A 12,861-nucleotide genomic window follows, 5' to 3' on the forward strand; every position below is an offset into this window, starting at 1 on the left:
CCCGACCCATAGGGAGGCCCGGAGGGTAGTAACAAGATCTAGGGCCTTCTCAGTGGTGGCCCCCGAATTGTGGAATAGTCTCCCCAAGGAGGTACGCCTGGTGCCGACACTATTATCTTTTCAGCGCCAGGTTAAAACCTTTCTCTTCTCTGAGGCATTTTAATCTAAGTTATTTATGTAAATGTTGTAATTGGTATTTTAGATGATGTACTTTTATATTTGTTATATTGATCTTGTAATTTTATTATTGTATATGTTTCTATGTTTGCCGCCCAGAGAGCTGTTTGCTAGTCGGGCGGGATATAAGCTGGATAAAATAAATAAAATAAATAAATTATGGACCAACCTCAAGGGCAGCCCCAGATAGAGAGCATTATAGTAATCCAACCTGGAGGTCACCAGTGCTTGGACAACAGTGGTCAGGCTATCCTGGTCCAGAAACGGCCACAGCTGTCTTATCAGCCGAAGCTGGTAAAAGGCACTCCTGGCCATGGAGGTCACCTGGGCTTCTAGTGACAAAGATGGATCCAGGAGCACCCCCAGACTACGGACATGCTCTTTCAGAGGGAGTATGACCTCATCTAAAGCAGGCAACTGACCAATTATCTGAACTTGGGAACCACCAACCCACAGTGCCTCCCTCTTGCTAGGATTCAAACTCAGTTTATTGGCCCTCATCTAGCCCACCACCGAGTCCAGGCAGCAGTCAAGGGCTTGCACGGCCTCTCCTGATTCAGATGTTACGGAGAAATAGAGCTGGGTATCGTCAGCATACTGTTGACACCTTGCCCCAAATCTCCTGATAACCACTCCCAAGGGCTTCATAAAGATGTTAAACAGCATGGGGGACAAGATGGTACCCTGCGGCACCCCACAGCACCACCTCCAGGGGGCCAAAAAACAGTCACCCAATGCTATTCTCTGAAAACGACCTTGGAGATAGGATTGAAACCACTGTAAAAACAGTGCCTCCAATACCCATCTCAACAAGTCAGCCCAGAAGGATACCATGGTCAGTGGTATCAAAAGCCTCTGAGAGATCAAGTAAGAATAACAGGGTCTCACGCCCCCTGTCTTCCCGATAAAGGTCATCCATCAGGATGACCAAGGCCGATTCAGTCTTGCTTAGGGTGAAACTACACATTGCATTAAAAATGTTTTTAAGTAATGTGCTGGCACTGACCCATGACAGGGCCTTCTTGGTAGTGGCCCCCTGCTTATGGAAAACCCTCCCAAGTGGGTGCATCTGTTACCCCCAATTATAAACGTTTAGTTGGAATTTTAAAACCACCCAGGCATTTGATGGTTGAAAAATATTGTTCCTGGCAACCTTAAAATTCTTTAGCTGTGAAGCTATTTGATAGTTTTGAATTTTTTTTACCATTTCATTGTTTGCCCTTTCAGAGGCAGTGTGGGCAAAAAATCAAATAAATAAAACTGGCCAGTCTCTTTCTTTAGAATGGGGTGGCTAACCTGTGGGCTTGCAGATGTTGTCAAACTCCAACTCCCATTGCCCATACATGCATTGTCTGGGGCTGATGGAAGCTGAAGTCCAATAACATCTGGAGGATCACAGGTAAGCTAAAGCTACTAGGAGCTGATCCAGCTAAAGCTACTAGGGCAGATCCGGATTTTGATTGTGACACAAGGGAGAGGGGCAACCACCCCCTGCGCAGTCATACTGAAAGTCACCATACAAAACTGCTTTTTGTTCCAAAGGTGCTATTTGCAAGACAAGTAGCAGTTTCAGAGGTGATTTTTAGCAGGAAATGACCCAGCAGAATAGGATTAGACCCTCCTCTTGCACAACAGTCTTTACCTAGATTGAGAGGCCATGCTACATGGCCTTTATAAAGAAAGAGGCATAGCCAGTTGCACATTAGTTGAAAACATTTTAATGTAATGTGCAGTTTGGCTCTTAGAAATGGAAATGGACTGCCTTCAAGCCAATTCTGACTTATGGTGACCCTATGAATAGGGTTTTCATGGTAAGCGGTATTCTGAGAGGGTTTTACCATTGCCTTCCTCTGAGGCTGAGAGGCAGTGACTGGGCCAAGGTCGCCCAGTCAGCTTCATGGCTGTGTCGGGATTCAAACACTGGTCTCCCAGGTCGTAGTCCAACATATTTGAATGTGACCAGCAAACAGGGAAATAACACTTTTATTTGTACCTTAAAATGTAATCTCTTCATAGAAACTTTGTGCAGTTACTGTTGTATTCTGGGGCTGGCTGTATCTTAAGGAGCGAAGCTAGCTCAGGGAGTAAGTCCTTGCAGGCAACGCTCTGTCTCTTGCTACAAACCAAGCAAAATGTGAGGAGAGTAAGGCCCAGAGGACAGCTTACAAGGAAAGAATTCTCTTGTCCATTCCACGATAAGTAACAAGCATCATTTGCACATTCAGGCTCTGGTGCCAGATCAGTCAAATTTGGGGCAGGGGAAGAGGGTGTTGGTAGTGGTGGTGGTAGTGGTAATGCTTTTTATATCACTGAAGTAGACATAGTTCTTTTTATAATAAGATATTTGCATCTCATCCTGTTTTGTGGGCTTTCGCTATTGCTGTTCAGTCACTACCCTTTCTCATCTTTTCTTGCTCTTCTAGAATATCCTTATGGACAAGGTGTGCAGCCCCTGTTCCTTGCAGCTATAAAGATCTCTTCCTGAAGTAAAAGTTTCTGTGAACTCTGTTCCCTTTATTACCGGGAAAAAAATCTATCTACATATTGAGCTAATTCATACATCACAGTGAAACAAACCTTGACTACAGATTATGGTTTGTTGGGAGCGAAACAAACCACAATCCCTGGTTCAGATATAATATTAAGTCAGGAACTGTGGTTTTGTTTCCCCTGTGGAATTGCAGGGAGGAGCAAAACAGCCCAGATTGGTACATTTACAGTCAACCATTAACTATGGAACAAGCCTATTCTTGTCTACTGAGGAAAATTTATGGAACAATCCCTTTTGGAACTTCCTTGATTTTACCAGTCTGATTATGGTAGCTATATTCATTGTATCCTCTCCCTAGTTGTTTTATGTCTAAACCCAGTACCAAGTGCAAGATAATAAATCACAGACTGAATATAAAATATATGGGCAGGCATTGACATCAAATTGCTGCAATGCCTCATTATATAAATATGTAGTAGAATTGTTGAAACTTTGGGTCAGTAAGTACATGAGAAATATAAAACTGGTATTTAGAGAGGAGTCCAGCCCTATACCACTCGAATGTTTTACTTTTCTGATAAATTAATGGGCAGTTCCTTCCTTTCTTTTCAATACACAAGAGGAAGAGGATGCAAAATCCCTTGGAAAAAAGAGAAGCATTTAGCACCTGTGAAACAGGTGTTAGTTACTGCATTCCATGGGGGTTTGCTAAGAATTGCCTAATTATAGAGGAGGGAGCATGCATTATATGAAAAGTATAAGTTCACTGAGATGCTAAAAATAATTCTGTTCTCAAATTATACTTCTCTGTGGCCTTGTTTGTAATGGTGAAATGCATAGTTTCAGGCTTGATGTGTTGTAGAAACACATAATAAAATACTGGTAGCATATACGTTGCTAACACTAATTGGCACAGTGTTTAATGCCACATCTTTCATGAAAATGTGTCTGTTGAAGTTTGGATCTAAGATACTATTTGTGATGTTGCATTTCTATAAAGAACAAAGCTATCTCAGTAAGAGATATTATTGCAAGAATGAGTTTTGTTATACAGAAAAAATGCCTTTGAATTGCATTATTAGCAGTATAATCTTTATCTGGCAGCTCAGTGTGCCACTCTGGCAGCTTTTGTCATAATGCAAAAAGTAACTATTTTAAGAACTCTGCTTTTCAAAGGGCAGAGTTCGCTGCTCAGTCATATTCCTTCCTAATTAATGTTTGTTCACCAGCTCGTCTGTGGAGTACTTCTTTATTTGGAACTCTTTTCATGCCTTAACATCAACATGAAAATGTTCAGTGTACTGAGTTGCTATCTGATACATTGCCTGTTTTGTTTTGTTTTTGCCCTCCAGGAAATCCATGATTTATTAAAAGACTTTGAATTGAAATATTGTTATGTGGACAAAAATAAAAGAACAGGTAAGAACCAGGAACAAAGGATACATGATTTGATATAAATGTATATAATCTGTATATATTGTTAATAGATGAATAACTAGTTAACAGCATAACCCAAACCCAAGGCGAGTGTGTTGGAATAGGTGGATCTTGGACTGTCCTGGGACAGCTGAGCTTAGCTGGCATAATTCCTTCATTCTAGGGCAGACTTACCCAACCTTTGGGTCCCCAGATGTTGCAGGACTACAGCTCCCATCAGCCCCAGCCTTCCTAACCAATGGTCAGGAATTATGGGAACTGTAGTCCAGCAACGTTTGGGAGCCCAAAGGATGGGAAAGGCTGTCCTAGGGGATATGCTGGTGTAAGTCCCTCTGGGGTTCAGCCAACAGAACCTTTGCCAGTGTACATCCCCCCAAAAAGGCATGATGGGACAAGGAGAGATTCACATCTATCCCAAACCTCTTTTGGCTTACTCATGCGACCTACCAACCCCACAGAACTTACCCAGGCAAAAAGGGTGGTGTGAGTCAACCTCTATTTTAAATGTTCGTAACAGAGCAATACTAAGTACAGGAAATCAGCAAAACGTATACCAGCTTAAGTTAAACTGGTGTCGGTTACCCCTGTTCCAAACTCAGTTCAGAAGCGGGGCTACTGCTGGCTTAGGCAGCCTGAGCCTGGCAGAGGGAAAACAAGCTCTTAAAACAGAGTTTGACTTACACCCTTTTTGCCGTAAACAGGGAGAAAGGAAAAGTAAGTGTGGAGAGCTTAAGAGGGGAATCTTGTGTTAGGACAGGAAGAGTGCTGTTTGTCAGGCCCTTGCTTGTTTAACTGACTTGGTGACTACCAGACCTTTGGTGCACAAGGACAAACACTAGAAGAAAGAGCAGGAAGGGCTACCAGAATGAACCTCAGCCTTGGAGAGACAGACTACCTGGTCTTCTGCACTTACTGCAGATAGGGCTGGAGGGTTGGGCAGCCGTTGCTACCATTCCACGATTACAGGGGACTTTTCACATCTAGTTATCTGCACCTCCAAAATGAAATAGATTTAGAAGAGAGGGGAATGTGGATTGTTCTGCAGCCTTCCTCCCCCGAGGCTAGCAAACGAGTTCCACCTCGCAAAGCCTTAGAATGATGGAGCAGCTGCTGCTCCCACCATTCTTCAGACATGCCGTGGACCACCAGCACAGAACAGACTACAGTTTGGGAACCTCTGATCTAGACCAAAGTCTTAATGATACAGTGACATTTAGACAAAACCATGCTCTTGTCTGTGTATGTGTTTAATTTGTATACAACGTACTCAGCTTATAATTCCTGGTCCCAGGCTATGGTCTAAAGGCACACAAGACCAGCACCCTACTGAAGCTAAGCAGGGTCAGGTCTGGTCAGTGCCTGGATGGGAGATTGCGTGGGAACCCATATGTAAACTGCCTTGGGTTTCTAGGATGAAAAAAAGGTCAGGGTATAAATGTAATAAATAAGTTAAACCTGCTTTTTTTAAAAGTGTGACTATGTTTATAATTTATTTAGCAAACCTCTTATACTTAATGATAGAGTAACCTCTGATTGTTCAGGCTTGAAAGAAAATGTTAGCATTCCTGATTCACAGTGGTATCATCTTACCACCCAGTTTCATTTCTGCTTGAGCTTTGGTGTTCAGTAGAAGCAGATGATTAATAGGCAATCTAGAATAAAAGATGTTTTCTGTTTTAAACCATAATCTTGCAACCGGAGCTTCCTGGAATTGAATTTCAGGAAAAGGCTCTATTGAAATATATGTCCACAATAACTTTAAAAGGTTACAGTGTATGAGGCAGCACAGTCACCCCAGAGCCACATCATGACAATTTTTGACAAAAAACATGGGTGAAAACAATAGGTATAGAAATTAATAGGTGAATTCCATGTTACTTAGTTTTTATTTAAAATTTCACAGTTGTGTTAGGCTTGAGCTATTAGCTACACTACTACTAATCTTTAAAGTGTGCCCACACATATTAAATAATGTTCTCTTTTTAAGTAAGCATGGCTTGTACTGTGATTGTACAATATAGAATCAGCGTATTATAAAACTAAGAACTATTTATGTGATTGGTTTAGGATGGTGGCACAATGAATTATAAACAATATGGCATTCATTCAAGAGGCTCCCTGCCCCAGCCATCTCCTGTAAAACATCTTCCAGGAACTCTTACAAAAGGCCTGGGATTTTAAAATGGGAGTTATAGGAAAATCCAGCAACATAGGTCACCATACTTTTAAAGCACACATTCTTCCCCCAAAGAAACCTGGGAACTTCAGTTACCTAGCACCTTTAACAAAGTACAGTTCTCATGATTCTTCAGGGGAAGTCATGTGCTTTAAATGTATGGTGTGGATGTGACTGTTTGCAAATAGAACATCCACATTTTGATGAATTAAGAGAATTATAATCATGAATTCTAAATCCTTACTTTGATCCAGAATTCAGAAAAATATAAGCAATAGCATCTGATTTTTTGTCTTGGGGCATCACAAAAGTCAGCCGCCCATTTTGTAATAAATTCTTGTGCTTTTCTTTCTCCAAGACTCATCCATCAAACTAACATTGTAGCTGAAGATGAATTGTGGTAAAGTATGTAAATATGTTACTGGTTTTGCTATCTTTCAGCTTTTGTTACTTTATTGAATGGAGAGCAAGCTCAGAATGCAATACAATTATTTCACCAGTACTCCCTTCGAGGAAAAGAAATATCAGTACATCTTCAGCCAACTGATGCCCTACTCTGCATTACCAACTTGCCTACCTCCTATACATTACAAGAGTTTGAAGAGTTGGTGCGGCCTTATGGCAATGTTGAAAGACACTTCTTGATTTATAGTGAAGTCACTGGATATTCAAAGGGCTATGGTTTTGTGGAATACATGAAAAAGGATTCTGCAGCTAAAGCTAGGTTGGACCTTTTAGGGAAACGGCTAGGTGGAAATGTCCTTTTCGCCCAGTGGATGGATGTTAATCAGTTAACTCCAGAACTCATACATTCAAAGTGCCTTTGTTTGGAAAACCTCCCTATAGACTACACTGATGCAGAGAATCTGATGCATAATTTTTCATCTAAATATAAACCTGTGTTTTACCAGGTATGTAGAAATGCATGTCTTTGAAAGCCAAAGTTCTGTTTCTTTAGACTGTGTGCCTTGAACACACTATCTGCATGGATTTTCCTTTGTTTGATTTGCAACTTAATATATTCAGGCTAGTGAACGATTATAGTAGATTTGTGACAGGTCCAGGAGTAGTATAAAGGTTTTATTAGATTTATCTATAGTTGGCCTGCATTAGTTGTCTGGAAATTATGTAAAGGCCATCTGGGCCACTGTCCTGAATAGTTTAGTTATCTTCAATACTAACAGAACTGGTGTTCAAGGAACCAGCTTTAGGGAAAAAATTAAAACTTCACTTATAAATCTAGGGTCTATTGTGTTTTTTGAGGGGCAAGAAATAGAGTAGCAGAGTTGGAAGGGGCCTATAAGGCCATTGAGTCCAACCCCCTGCTCAATGCAGGAATCTGGAGAAGATATAATAAAGATTTCTGATAGTTTAGAACAAAATCTGAAATTAGAAGTTATTACTGTACACCAGTAATGACCACCTACCAATTGAGGATAGCACTTGATGTGTCTGATGAAGTGGACTCGTAATTAATGAAAGCTTCTGCCATATGAAGTCTGGTAGCCTTTAAGACACTAGAAGACTGTGTAGTTTTTGTTTCAATAGACTAATATGCCTATCTCTTCAGATGTTGGAAAAGATAGGGAAGAAAATAATATCTTTTTTGAAGAAGGCAAATAATAATAGACAATTTCATACTGCCTATTTATAGAATTGGAGAGGAATGACAGCTCAGTTGTAGAGTATATGTTTGCATGGAGAAGGTACCAGATTCATTGTCAACGTACTGAGCTAGATAGAACAATCGTCCAACTCTGTACAAGACTGCAATGGTGGCTGGTAATCTTTTGACTTGGTAGGGCTGCAATTTAAAAATTTGTTGTTATCATCACAATATGACTTCTGCGGTACTTATTTAGGAAAGTGTGCCATTACACATGTGCAGAGAACGACATTCTCCTCAAATATATATATATAATTCTCTGCACATCTATGGACAATGGAAGCACTTCCATATAAGAGGCCAAGTATGATTTTCAGACAAGATTAGCTCCACTCTTCTTATTAAAAATTAAGCCATACCACATGACATAATTTTTTGAATTCATGTATTTGTAACCCACAAATATCACTACATTAAGTAGAAGTGGGCGGGATCCGTCTTTTCTGACAGTGTGATTTTCCCTATGAGTCCGGCCATCACAGCGGGTATTAGCTCCACCTATCGTGCGAAGGCAAGAATGTCTTTGAAGTCAAGACTAGGGGCGTCAGGCCCCTCCCACTCTCCAGTTCATTCTTGCCTTCGTACGAACAAGATTGGATCTTAAGCGTAGCAAGTAGCTTTTAGCTAAGTTTCGCGTATTTGTTTGAAGTCCTTCCTTTCCCTGTTTGTGTTTAACTTTCCATTTAAGTTTGAGGGTTCCCTCAGAGACTGCGGCTGCAATTCTCTACGTTTCTTGGCCAATTTTAAGCCTTTTATTTTTTGAGCCTTTATTTCACCTTATCTTTCTTACTTGTTTGAGGGTCCCCTCAGAGACCGCGGCTGCGGTTCTCTTCGTTTCTGTCCGCTTTTTATTTAAGCTTATTTCCCTTACTTGTTTGAGGCTTGTTTGAGGGTTCCCTCAGAGACCGCGGCTGCGGTTCTCTTCGTTTTTGTCCGCTTTTGAGCTTCCCCCTGGCTCTGTTGCATCCATCGGGAGCTCGCGGCTCTATTTTTTCCCTCTGCTGGGCTGTCTCAAGCAGCGCTCTTAGGAGCTCTTGGAGAGACCGCGGCTGCGGTTCTCTCCCAGGTGGGAGCTTGCGGCTGCGGCTTCCTGCCCTCTCTTTCTCCCTCTCTCTCCGTGACTTTAATTTCGCCGCGGAGAGCCCTTTACTCGGCGGCGACAGCGGCTTCCCTCCTGCTGCCTTTCCCGACACAGGCGTCTCTTGGCAGTCTCCTTTTGGGGTTTTTTAGAGCCGCAAGTGCGACTATCGACCCCGCGCCTCCCCCTGTGAGACTGTGCTGGGCAGCCCTTCCCCCAGTTCGTTACCAGTCGGCCGCCATTGCTTCTTCCCCCTCCGCCATTTTCGGATCATTTTTTCCCGCTCTTTTTTCCGGGCGCCATTTTTGTTGAATTCAAATTTCCCGCCTTTTTTGTTACCCCTTTATTAACCAACGGATACCTTCCCTGCAAGTTATCTGTATGTGTGTTGTATGTGTGTTGTAGACAGACTTACAGGGCTTCCTTACACACAAATTTACAGTGGCTGACTTGTACTAAATTTGAATTATATTCAGTACCATCAAGGTTGGAGCTTTAATATCAGTGGCTGCCTTGTACTAAATCTGAATTATATTCAGTATTATCAAGGCTGGAGCTTTAATATCAGTGGCTGCCTTGTACTAAATCTGAATTATATTCAGTATTATCAAGGCTGGAGCTTTAATATCAGTGGCTGACTTGTACTAAATCTGAATTATATTCAGTATTATCAAGGCTGGAGCTTTAATATCAGTGGCTGACTTGTACTAATTCTGAATTATATTCAGTATTATCAAGGCTGGAGCTTTAATATCAGTGGCTGACTTGTACTAAATCTGAATTATATTCAGTATTATCAAGGCTGGAGCTTTAATATCAGTGGCTGACTTGTACTAAATCTGAATTATATTCAGTATTATCAAGGCTGGAGCTTTAATATCAGTGGCTGACTTGTACTAAATCTGAACTATATTCAGTATTATCAAGGCTGGAGCTGACTTGTACTTAATCTGAATTATATTCAGTATTATCAAGGCTGGAGCTTTAATATCAGTGGCTGACTTGTACTAAATTTGAAGTATATTCAGTTTCATCAAGGCTGGAGCTTTAATATCAATGGCTAACTTGTACTAAATCTGTATTATATTCAGTATTATCAAGGCTGGAGCTTTAATATCTGTGCCTGAGTTGTACTAAATCTGAATTATATTCAGTATTATCAAGGCTGGAACTTTAATATCAGTGGCTGACTTGTACTAAATCTGAATTATATTCAGTATTATCAAGGCTGGAGCTTTATATCAGTGGCTGACTTGTACTAAATTTGAATTATATTCAGTATCATCAAGGCTGGAGCTTTAATATCAGTGCCTGACTTCTAATAAATCTGAATTATATTCAGTACATCCTGCCCCCTCTGTGGCCATGTACCACGCCTGAAATCCAGCCTACAGCACTAATCTGAACTATATTTTGTACATCCTGCCCCCTCTGTGGCCGTGTACCAAGCCTAATATACAGCCTATATTACACAGCCTATATTATTTTAACGCTGATACCACAGTGCATCCTGCCCCCTCTGTGGCCGTGCACTTAGCCATCTGCCAGTGTATTCTACCCCCTCTGTGGTCGTACACTGTGCCAGTTCGGGTCTTTACATCCTGCCCCCTCTGTGGCCGTGTACTGCACCCAAGTTAATATAAGATGGCAGAACAGCCAGGCATGTCGCAAGCAGCCAATATGATGCCAGATCAGCCAGGCATGTCACAAACAGCCCAGCCGCAACACTCTAAGGCGACTAAGCCTAAGCATGTTAAAGCAATGGCTAAGACAAAACATCTTTCAAGCCATAGCAAACCAAAGCGGCCACGCTATGCCTCTGTGCCAACCCCCACCACTACCACAGCAACTCAGGCACACATAAGCGACATACTTCATTCCCCTGCTGCTTCCTCTGACGAGGAAGATTTTGCTGGCTTCCACACTCAGCCTTCGCCCAACCAGCCTCCCTCCGTTTTACCGTCCCAAACATCTGCTCCAATAGCCACTCAGGCACAAACATCTACCACAACTGGGCTGCTGCCATCCCCTGATTTCCTCTTCCAACTTCAAGCCATGCTGGCATTTTTCACCCAAATGCAGTCACCACCACAAGTTCCTGCCATACCCCAACTCAACATGGACCAACGTGCGTGTCATGAAACTCATCCTTCCTGTTCACCTAACCCCTTTGATGTAGCCAGAGGCAGAGTTTTTGACGAAGCCTCGTATGCGGAGGAATCATCCTTCACTGACCACGTTGAAGGTGATGATTGGAGCGAATATTCAGATCATGAGGAGGATACATCGTATCGCTTGTTTAATGCCTCAGACTATCAGCCCCTGGCACGCAGGGTAGTTAATACCCTTGGTCTCCAGACTGCGCCTTCAACTTCCTCCACCCCAGCCATCAAAGGGGCCAAGGTTCTCAAATCCCCTGCACCTACTGAACATTACCTTCCGGTGCCGGACCCGATTGCCAAATTGGCCTCTGAAGAATGGGCTCACCCATTCCATTCTCGCCGCTTCAAGAACCTGGCTGACAGGTTTTACGCCCTAGCTCCGGACTTTGCCACCAAGTTAGACGTCCCTGGCATAGATGAACCAATCGCTCGCCTCGTTTCACCTTCTCTCTTGCCCAGGGAAGGGGAATCCCAACTAAAGGACACTACTGAGCGACGAATAGACTTCGCCCTCCGCAAAAATCATGAGGCCACTGCCCTCTCCATGCGTGCCTCCGCTTCAGCCTCCATTTTCTCCAGAGCAGCTATGATGTGGCTAGATGATCTTCTAGAGGACACTAGCCCCGATCCTGTTGCCCTCAGACAGTCACTGGTAAAGTTGCGTAAGACAGCAGCTTTTGTGGCCAATGCCACCTTGGATACCACTCAATTGGGGGCACGAGCCATGACGGCTCAGATAGTCGCTCGACGGACCCTCTGGCTTCGCCACTGGCAAGCTGATTCAGCGGCCAGAATGAATCTGTCCAGGGCGGCCAGAATGAATCTGTCCAGGGCGGCCAGAATGAATCTGTCCAGGGCTCCTTACTCCGGATCGTTACTCTTCGGCGAGGAAGCTCTAAAGGCAGTGCTGGTTGATCCCAAAGACGCCCACAAACCGGTTCTGGCCACTGTCCAGAACATCGACCACAGGCCTTTCAGGCGATCTCCTTCCTTCCGTACTAACCAGCCCTTTCGAGGAACGCGGCCAGGACGAGGCCGCAACTTCAGATCCTATGACCCCAATTCATTCAGGGGCTCCTGGAACTGACACTTCCAGGGCAGAGACCTACGGCTGGCTTGTCAACTTCGACAAAAGCCATCTCCAACCAACTCAACGCCTACTACATCTAGGGGCAATGTTGGACACCCTGCAGGCAATGGTATTCCTGGTTCCAGATTGCATCACTGCCATCACAAGCATCGCAAGGTCCCTGATGCAACAAACATCAGCAGATGTCATGCTTCTAGCCAGGGCGCTCGGAATGTTCATTTCTACAATCCATATTGTGCCATGGGCTCGAGCCCACACTCGGCATCTTCAATGGATTCTATTGCCCTTTCAACAGGACATTGCCAGCTCCAACCATCGCAAAGTTCACTTGATCCCCGCGCTGCGCCTATCATTCCGCTGGTGGACGAGGTCCCAACACCTCTCCAAGGGCATGCCGTTCAGAGAACCACACAGAACTGTTGTAACCACAGATGCCAGTCTCATCGGCTGGGGAGCCCACTGCAACTCCCAGTACGTTCAGGGGGTTTGGTCCACCACAGAGCAGACTCAAAGCATCAACTGGCTGGAGCTAAAGGCTGTACATTTAGCTCTACTTCATTTTCAGTCTCTGTTACCTTTGGACC

The 12,861-nt window shown here is 43.4% G+C and overlaps 1 protein-coding gene across 3 annotated transcripts in view; it reads left to right on the forward strand.

Moving 5' to 3' along the window:
* RAVER2 (ribonucleoprotein, PTB binding 2) overlaps positions 1 to 12,861 on the forward strand; it is a 78,340-nt gene that overhangs the window by 28,950 nt on the left and 36,529 nt on the right. For all 3 annotated transcript variants that reach the window (XM_061633320.1, XM_061633318.1, XM_061633319.1), the window contains exons 2-3: positions 4,021 to 4,087; positions 6,723 to 7,192. In XM_061633320.1, coding sequence (XP_061489304.1) covers positions 4,021 to 4,087; positions 6,723 to 7,192 — 537 coding nt within the window. The remainder of the gene's footprint in view (positions 1 to 4,020; positions 4,088 to 6,722; positions 7,193 to 12,861) is intronic.

This window comes from Rhineura floridana, chromosome 6 (assembly GCF_030035675.1).
Source record: "Rhineura floridana isolate rRhiFlo1 chromosome 6, rRhiFlo1.hap2, whole genome shotgun sequence".
Taxonomy (NCBI): domain Eukaryota; kingdom Metazoa; phylum Chordata; class Lepidosauria; order Squamata; family Rhineuridae; genus Rhineura; species Rhineura floridana.